This window comes from Anomaloglossus baeobatrachus, chromosome 1, assembly GCF_048569485.1.
Source record: "Anomaloglossus baeobatrachus isolate aAnoBae1 chromosome 1, aAnoBae1.hap1, whole genome shotgun sequence".
NCBI classification, from domain to species: Eukaryota; Metazoa; Chordata; class Amphibia; order Anura; family Aromobatidae; genus Anomaloglossus; species Anomaloglossus baeobatrachus.
In genome coordinates this window covers 956,881,599-956,891,428 of record NC_134353.1, presented here as the reverse complement: position 1 = coordinate 956,891,428, position 9,830 = coordinate 956,881,599, and the positions used below count along the sequence as shown (strand labels likewise).

The 9,830-nt window shown below is 48.5% G+C and overlaps 1 protein-coding gene across 1 annotated transcript in view; it reads right to left on the bottom strand.

The window, feature by feature from the left end:
- Positions 1-4,154: 4,154 nt before the first annotated feature.
- Positions 4,155-9,830, bottom strand: part of LOC142257586 (uncharacterized) — a 41,764-nt gene continuing 36,088 nt past the window's right edge. Inside the window, exon 7 of the mRNA XM_075329727.1 lies at positions 4,155-8,979. Within this exon, the coding sequence (XP_075185842.1) occupies positions 7,829-8,979 (1,151 nt within the window). The 3' untranslated portion in view covers positions 4,155-7,828. The remainder of the gene's footprint in view (positions 8,980-9,830) is intronic.

Genomic DNA, 9,830 nt, shown 5'->3' with positions numbered 1-9,830 from the left:
GGATTCAGGCTCTGCCGGGAACTTTATCCAACAAGCCGTGGTGGACCTATACCAGATTCCCGTCCGATGTCTTGCTACCCCCATCAGTCTTTCTTCCGTGGATGGAAAACCGCTATCCGAACCCATCCGGTACATCACGGAGAACTGTACTATGCAAGTGGGGTTGCTACACTCTGAGACCATCGCCTTCCACATACTCCCTGGCATGACGCATGCCCTACTACTGGGAATAGGTCGCACAAGCCAGTACTGGACTGGGATTCTGGAAACATCCTGCAATCGGGTGCGTCTTGCCACAGCAACTGCCTGAAACCAGTGCATCCTCCGCACCGACCCGTTGAACCGGTCACCCTTCCCGGGTTACCCCCTGCCTATTGGGCCTATGCCGATGTCTTTGACAAGAAGGAGGCTGAGACGTTGCCGCCACACAGACCCTACGATTGTCCCATCGACCTGCTCCCCGGGGCAACCCCTCCGCGTGGGCGCATCTACTCTCTGTCCCGAGAAGAGACCCAAGCCATGTCTGATTACATAAAGGAAAATCTAGCACGAGGCTTCATCCAAAAATCCTCCTCTCCTGCCGGAGCGGGTTTGTTCTTTGTGGGGAAAAAGGACGGGGGTCTATGGCCTTGCATTGACTACCGTGGATTGAATAAGATCACGGTGAAGAACAGATACCCGCTACCCCTGATACCGGAACTGTTTGACTGCTTTCAAGGTGCCAAGATCTTCTCCAAATTAGATCTCCGGGGTGCGTACAATCTGGTTCGCATTCGGTCGGGAGACGAATGGAAGACTGCGTTCAACACTCGGGATGGGCACTATGAATATCGATTGATGCCCTTCGGGCTCAGTAACGCTCCAGCGGTCTTCCAGGAGTTCGTGAACGACGTCTTCCGTGACCTTCTATACACCTGTGTGGTTGTGTATTTAGACGACATCCTTATCTTCTCTCCGGACTTGCATACCCACCGAAGACATGTCCGTCTTGTACTGCGGAGATTGAGAGAGAATCGCCTTTATGCCAAACTCGAAAAATGCCTGTTTGAGCAGACCTCGCTACCCCTCCTTGGCTACATAGTCTCTGATACTGGCCTGAAGATGGACCCCGATAAGGTATCAGCCGTACTGAATTGGTCCCGTCCGGAAGGATTGAAGGCTATCCAGCGATTCCTGGGATTCGCCAACTATTACCGGCAATTCATTCCACACTTCTCGTCTCTGGTGCGTCCCATATCCTCTCTCACTCGCAAAGGGGAGAACCCTAAGAAATGGACCCTGGAAGCTGAAGAATCGTTCATGTCCCTTAAACGAGCCTTCGCTTCTGCTCCAGCCTTACACAGACCCGACACTAACAAGCCGTTTATCCTTGAGGTAGATGCCTCCTCATCCGGAGCCGGTGCGGTTCTTACACAGAAAACGTCAGAGGGTAAGACAGTAACCTGTGGCTTCTTTTCTAAGGCTTTCTCCCCAGCAGAACGAAACTACTCAATCGGAGACCGTGAGTTGCTGGCAATCAAGCTGGCCCTGGAAGAGTGGCGATACCTGCTGGAAGGGTCATTACATCCAGTTACCATCTATACTGACCACAAGAATCTGGCATATCTTCAGACAGCCCACAGGCTAAACCCCCGACAGGCCCGATGGTCATTATTCTTCGCCCGCTTTGATTTTGTTCTGCATTTCCGTCCAGCCGAGAAGAACCTGAAGGCCGATGCGTTGTCTCAATCATTCCTGTTAGAGGATCAGGAAGATGAACCTCGGCACATCATTGAACCTTCCAAGCTAATGGCGGCACCAGTTGACATGCACCACCTTCCTCCCGGTAAGACGTTTGTTGCGGAGGTCGATAGGGAACGTGTACTCCGGTGGGGACACTCTTCCCGAATAGCAGGTCATGTGGGTCAAAAGAAATCTCTGCAATTGATATCCCGATATTATTGGTGGCCAGGGCTACGTCAAGACGTCCAGGACTTTGTTTCATCCTGTTCTTCCTGTGCCCGGAACAAAGTCCCGAAGACTCTTCCGGCGGGCCCTTTGCTTCCTTTACCCGTACCATCCACTCCATGGCAACATATCGGCATGGATTTCATCACGGACCTGCCAAAATCGTCTGGCTGCACAGTCATCTGGGTGGTGGTGGACCGGTTCTCCAAGATGGCCCACTTTACACCACTCTCCGGGGTACCGTCCGCTCCGGTTCTTGCTGACTTATTCATTCAACATATCTTCCGGCTTCACGGCTTGCCTCTCCATATCGTGTCCGACAGAGGGGTCCAGTTCACCGCTCGGTTTTGGAGAGCAGTCTGCAAAATGATGCAGGTACAATTGGACTTTTCTTCTGCCTACCACTCTCAGTCCAATGGGCAAGTGGAGCGCATTAACCAAGTCTTGACTAATTATCTCCGCCACTTCGTGGACGAACACCATAGCAACTGGGTCAACCTGCTTCCATGGGCTGAGTTCTCCGACAACAATCATGACAGTGAGTCCTCTGCTAAATCCCCGTTCCAGGTGGTGTATGGACAGCGACCCAAAGTGCCGTGCCCTGTGACATGTTCTTCCGGCAACCCGGCAGCTGATGACCTTGTGAGGTCCTTCTCCGCCGTCTGGGCTGAGACCATGTCGGCTCTGGAACATTCCTCTGTCCGCATGAAGAAACACGCTGACAAGAAACGTCTGGATGTTCCTTTCTTTCAACCTGGAGATAAAGTCTGGCTCTCATCCAAGTATGTCCGCCTGAAGATGCCGTCCTACAAACTGGGTCCCCGCTTTATTGGTCCCTTTGAAGTGCTCCGATGGATCAATGACGTGTCCTACAAGTTGAAGCTGCCGTCTACACTTCGCATCCCGAACTCCTTCCATGTGTCCCTCCTCAAGCCGGTGGTCCTGAGCCATTTCCACAGTGATCCTGGTACTACGCCTCCTCCTGTTGGTGATGACGACGTCTATGAGGTAAAAGCCATCCTTGCGGCTAAGGAGGTCCGAAGAAGAACCTACTATCTGGTAGACTGGAAGGGGTTCGGTCCTGAGGAGAGGACGTGGGTACCTGCGGAGGACGTGGATGCTCCTCGTCTCCTCCGGAGCTTCCTGAGGAGGGGGTCTTCAGGGGGGGAGGGTACTGTAGCGCCTGGTCCCACCAGACCCCGTGGGGGGCGCGCTCCCTCACATGTGCCCAGTCCCAGCATGGCTCCCACTAGCACTCCCAGTCATAGCCCCAGGCGACGGCCTTCCTCTTACCGGTCCCATGGCTCTGCAGGCGCTGCTCCTGCTCCCAGGCATGCTGCAGCCTCTTCCTGTCTCCCTTCCTTACACAGAGCTGCAGTAAGTGACTCTAGGCTGCGCGCGAGGCCACGCCCCCTTTCTTACGGTATGCCCCGTTTTCTGGAAGTGACTTCAGAGGTCACCTGTTACCTAATGGGTATTTAGCTTCACCTCCCCCAGCAGCAGGCGCCCGAGCAACGCTTCCATTAGAGCCTTGCCAGTGTCCAGACCCCTTGTGCTGTTATGTTTTCTGTGCATTGATACCTGGTTCTAATCCCTTGTCTCACCGTAGTGCCATCCGTACCATTCCGGCTGGGGACGTCACCGTGCCCTACCTACCGTGGACATTATCTGTGCCGTACCTGCTGTGGACGTCACCGCTCATACCGACAGTGGACGTCACCGTGCCCTACCTGTCGTGGACATTATCCGTGCCGTACCTGCGGCGGACGTCACCTGTTGTGAACATCTCCGGTGCAGTTTCCGTGTCCTGCCGGCTGTGGACGTCACAACCTTGCTACACCTGGCCCTACAGAGACTCCTACTACCGGTTCCTGGCTGCCGTGCATTTAGGCCTTCTGGGGAGGCGCCGCACAGTCCCTGTATAGGGGTTCGCTGCTGGTCTCCTTCTCAGGGGAGTCCGGTGCACGGTCCAGTGGGTCCACCTCCGGCCGCTCGCCGCCCCTCGGTGAGCGTAACACTTGTGTGTGAGTTTTGTCGTCTCTAATAAAATTTAAGTTATGTATATTTTTTTTCTGTGTGAGCTTTTCATCTGCAATCAGATGTATTTTGGCTAACATTTTCCACCTACAGAACAAAAAGATGGCTTCTCCCCTGTGTGAATTATTTGATGTCTGACAAGATGTGATTTAATGCTATAACTTGCCACATTCTAAATTATTATTTATTATTATAGCGCCATTTATTCCATGGCGCTTTACAAGTGAAAGAGGATATACGTACAACAATCATTAACAGTACAAAACAGACTGGTATAGGAGGAGAGAGGACCCTGCCCGCGAGGACTCACAGTCTACAGGGAATGGGTGATAGTACAATAGGTGAGGACAGAGCTGATTGCGCAGTGGTGTACTGGACTGAGGGCTATTGTAGGTTGTAGGCTTGCTGGAAGAGGTGGGTCTTGAAGTTCCTCTTGAAGCTTTACATGGTAGGGGACAGTCTGATATGCTGAGGTAGAGCGTTCTTGAGTATGGGGGAGGCATGGGAGAAATCTTGTACGCGATTGTGGGAAGAGGAGATAAGAGAGGAGTAGAGAAGGAGATCTTGTGAGGATCTGAGGTTGCGTGCAGGTAGGTACCGGGAGACTAGGTCACAGATGTAGGGAGTAGACAGGTTGTGGATTGCTTTGTATGTCATGATTAATGTTTTGAACTGGAGTCGTTGGGCGATGGGAAGCCAGTGAAGGGATTGGCAGAGTGGCGAGGCAGGGGAATAGGTGGGGAGAGGTGGATTAAGCATGCCGCAGAGTTTAGGATAGATTGGAGGGGTGCAAGAGTGTTGGAAGGGAGGCCAGAGAGCAGGAGGTTGCAGTAGTCGAGGCGGGAGATGATGAGGGCATGCACTAATGGTTTTGCTGATTCTTGGTTAAGGAAAGCACGAATCCGGGAGAGATTTTTGAGTTGTAGTCTGCATGAGGTGAAGAGGGCTTGGATGTGTGGCTTGAAGGATAGAGCAGAGTCGAGGATTACTCCAAGGCAACGAGCTTGTGAGACTGGGGACAGTGAGCAACCATCAAGTTGATGGAAAGGCTTGTTGGAGATGAGTGAGGAGGAGGAAAGACAATGAATTCTGTTTTGTCCATGTTAAGTTTTAGGAATCGCGCAGAGAAGAAGGATGAAATAGCAGACAAACATTGTGGAATTTTGGTTAGTAGAGAGGTAATGTCAGGTCCAGAGAGGTAGATCTGTGTGTCATCGGCATAGAGATTATACTGAAAGCCGTGGGACTCTATGAGCTGTCCCTGGCCGAAGGTGTAGATGGAGAACAGCAGGAGTCCAAGAACTGAGCCTTGGGGGCCACCGACAGATAGGGGGCGAGATGAGTAAGTGGTGTGAGAATGGGAGACGTTGAAAGTTCAGTCGGTTAGGTATGAGGAGATCCAAGATAAGGCCAAGTCTGTGATGCTCAAAGATGAGAGAATCTGTAGTAGGAGGGAATGGTCTACTGTGTCGCAGGCAGAGGACAGGTCCAGAAGGAGGAGGATAGAGTAGTGTCGCTTGGCTTTGGTGGTTAGATCATTGGTGACTTTGGTTAGGGCAGTTTCAGTAGAGTGATGTGGTCGGAAGCCAGATTGTAGCTGGTCAAAGAGGTAGCAGGAGGAGAGGTATGAGGACAATTCAAGATGGACATGCTGTTCCAGTAGTTTTGAGGCATAGGGGAGAAGGGATATGGGGCGATAGTTTGACACAGAGGATGGGTCAAGGGAGGGCTTTTTAAGGATGGGTGTAATGAAGGCATTTGTAAAGCATGAGGGGAATACACCACTTGTTAGTGATAGGTTGAAGAGATGGGTTAGGGCTCGGATGAAAACTGCGGGGATGTTGGGGATGAGGTGCGATGGGAGCGGGTCCAGTGCACAGGTGGTTAGATGTGATCTTGAGAGTAGAGTGGAAAGATTGTTTTCTGTCATGGTGGAGAAGCTGGATTTGGAGGAAGAGGGTTGAGTAGCTATGATGAGGGGCCGTGGTGATTGTGGGCCAAAGCTTGCTCTGATGTTGTCAATCTTCTGCTTGAAGAAAGAGGCAAAATCATCAGCTAAGATGAAAGGAGAGGGAGGTGGTGACGGAGGAGTGAATTGAAAGTGTTGAATAGCTGTTTAGGGTTGTGAAAGAGAGGATATCCTTTAGAATGTAAGCCCGCCTTTAGAATGTAAGCCCGCAAGGGCAGGGCCCTCTTCCCTCTGTACTAGTCTGTCTATTGTAACTTGTATTTATATTCTGTATGTAACCCCCTTCTCATGTACAGCACCATGGAATCAATGGTGTTCTATAAATAAATAATAATGAGGGATGAGAAGTAGGTTTGTTTTGCAGCAGTGAGTGTGGACTTGAAAGTGGTGAGGGACTCTTTATATGCAATGAAGCACTCAGTGGAATGAGACTTCTTCCATCTGCGCTCAGCAATTCTGGAAGCCTGTTTCAGTTCTTTAGTCTGCCTCATGTGCCAGGGTTGCCTGTTGATTGTGCGGGTTTTGGTGTGTGTGAGGGGGGCAGCTGATTTGAGAGCTGCAGAGATTGTAGTGTTGTATAAAGTTGCAGCAGCATCTGCATCGTGTAAAAATGCAATGTCTGTGAGAGGTAGAAGGGACTGAGAAAATGCGTGTAAATCAAGATGTTTGATATTTCAGGGAGGGTGTGAAAGTTTGTGGAGGGGGGTTGCGTACTTCGAGAAGAGAGGGAAGAGAATGTGAGTAGGTTGTGGTCAGATAGGGGGAGAGGTGAGTTAGAGAGGTTAGATAGGGAACAGAGGCGAGTGAAGATGAGGTCCAGCGTGTGGCCATCTTTGTGAGTAGCTGCAGAAGACCATTGGGTGAGGCCGAAGGAGGAAGCGAGTGTTAGAAGTTTGGAGACAGATGATTGGGAAGTGTCAATGGGGTTATTGAAATCACCCATGATGATGGTGGGGATGTCGGTGGAAAGGAAGTGTAATAGCCAGATGGTGAAATGGTCAAAAAAGGCAGTGGCTGGCCCTCGAGGGCGGTAAATGACAGCCAGTTGAAGGTTGGAGGGGGCGTAGATGGGTACGGAGTGCAACTCAAAAGAGGAGAGAGTAACCGAGGGTGGTACTGGAATTGGTGTAAAGGAGCATTGGTCGGACAGGAGCAAACCAACTCCTCCACCATGCTTGTTGCTGGGGCGGGGGGTGTGAGAGAGTTGGAAACCACCATAAGAAAGTGCAGCATGAGAGGCAGTGTCAGAGGGGGTGAGCCAGGTTTCTGTGATGGCGAGGAAGGAAAGTTTATTAGTGATGAAAAGATCATGAATGTAGGATATTTTGTTGCAAACAGAGCGAGCTTTCCAAAGAGCTCCTGTTAGTGGGACTGGGGGGGAGCGGTATGAGGTTAGAGAGGTTGCGAAAATTTGTGATAGGTTGTGGATGAAGGTTTGAAGTGACAATAGGGATGTGGTGAGGAGAACCAGGATTAGGAGAGATATCTCCAGCAGTGAGGAGAAGCAGTGAGAGTGTTAGTAGGTGGGAGAAGGAGAGGCCATGAGATGGTCGTGTGTGTCTGGAGACACTGGGTGAAATGTGGAGGAAAATATCTGAGGGGAAGGTGAGATGGGTGGGGAGGATGGAGGCAGAGAGAGAAAAAGTTCATTACTGGGTTTAGGGATCAGATGGGGTAGTATAAAGTGAAGTATTATAGGAGTGAAAGTAAACACAAACATTGTTTACAGTGACTATGTTTCCAGTTACCTTCCGGGCACTTCTGGCCCAATTCTGTCCTAATTCAATGCATCATACTTATATGGTGCAGACGAAAAGTCTATGTGCAGACTTATAGTTGCCCCAATAAATGAAATAAAAAAAGTCTTCTGAATTCTCATGTGTCTAACAAAATGGGATTTGTGATCAAGAAAATGGCTTCTCTCCCGTGTGTTTTTATATGACTATCAAGCTGTGCTTTCCGAGTAAAACATTTACCACATTCTGAACATGAAAATGGCTTCTCCCCCGTGTGAGTTTTTATATGCCGATCAAGATGTGATTTCCGAATAAAACATTTCTCACATTCTGAACAAGAAAATGGCTTTTCCCCTGTGTGAGTTTTTATATGCTGATCAAGCTGTGATTTCCGAATATAACATTTCCCACATTCTGAACAAGAAAATGGCTTCTCCCCTGTATGAGTTTTTACATGCAGATCAACCTGTGATTTCCGAATAAAACATTTCCCACATTCTGCACAGGAAAATGGCTTCTCCCCCGTGTGAATTTTTAGATGCCGATCAAGCAGTGATTTCCAAATATAACATTTCCCACAATCTGAACAAGAAAATGGCTTCTCCCCTGTGTGATTTTTTATATGCTGATCAAGCTGTGCTTTCCGAATAAAACATTTCCCACATTCTGAACAGGAAAATGGCTTCTCCCCCGTGTGAGATTTCATATGCAAATCAAGAGATGATTTCTGAATAAAACATTTCCCACAATCGGAACAAGAAAATGGCTTCACGCCTGTATGAGTTATTATATGTCGATCAAGAGATGATTTCAGAATAAAACATTTCCCACATTCTGGACATGAAAATGGCTTCTCCCCTGTGTGAGTTTTTATATGCAAATGAAGAGATGATTTCCAAAGAAAACATTTCCCACATTCTGGACATGAAAATGGCTTCTCCCCCGTGTGAATTTTTAGATGTTCAACAAGCTGTGACTTCCTAGTAAAACATTTCTCACATTCTGAGCATGAATATGGCTTCTCCCCCGTGTGAATTTTTAGATGTACAACAAGGTGTGACTTCCTAGTAAAACATTTCTCACATTCTGAGCATGAATATGGCTTCTCCCCTGTGTGAGCTCTTTGTTGTTGATCTCCACTCTTGTGGCTTTTATTTTGCTGAACATTCTGTTGTGAATCAGGATATTGTTTAGCAGCATCACATGACGGATCTTGGGTGTGAAGGGCTGAAGGTTTTTCTGCGATAATGAATTGCTCTTCAGATGTATTCTTTATAATGCCAAAATCTTCTGTCAAAACAATAAAACAGAATTTGTAAATTTTAAACACTTTAACCTTTAAACTTGGTTTTCACTGGTAAACTCAGGGCCCTGACTGGATTATCGTTGTGCTGCCCAGATAGTGATGGTCTTATTACTAGTGATGAGCCACCCCCCTAGTGTTCGAGTTCGGTTCGTCGAACGGCGGGTGTGTTCGTCGAACGTTCAACGAACACCTTCGAACCCCATTGAAAACAATGGCAGGCAAACACAAACACATACAAAACACCTTGTAAGGTGTCCAAAAGGTGACAAACAACTAACAAGGCATCACAAACACATGGAAAAGTGACAAGTACATATACTCATGCGAAAAGAAAATACCTGGACGAGTAAAAGGAGGAGGAGACACAGATATAGACATGTCATGCCCTCCTAAAATCATGTAAAACACAGCAAGTGGACTCCAAACAGAGTCTCCATTTTTTCCAAAAATTGGGCCACAGACACCACTTAATTTTGCAACTGTGGGACAATTGATGCCACTTAACATGTTGATTTGCATGAAGCACAATCAAAATCCACAATCCTTTCGTCTCCCCAGGATGACACAGGAGTAGAAAACTCCTTGCTGTTCCATGATTTTTTCATCTTGGATCATTTAAAACACAGCAAGTGGACTCCAACAAGAGTCTCCATGTTTTCCAAAAATTGGGCCACAGACATTACTTAAGTGGCATCAATTGTCCCACAGTAGCAAAATTAACATGTTGATTTGCATGAAGCACAATCAAAAATCCACAAGCCTTTACTCTACCCAGGATGACACAGGGGTAGAAAAGTCCTTGCGGATCCTTGACTTGTTCATCTTGATGAACGTT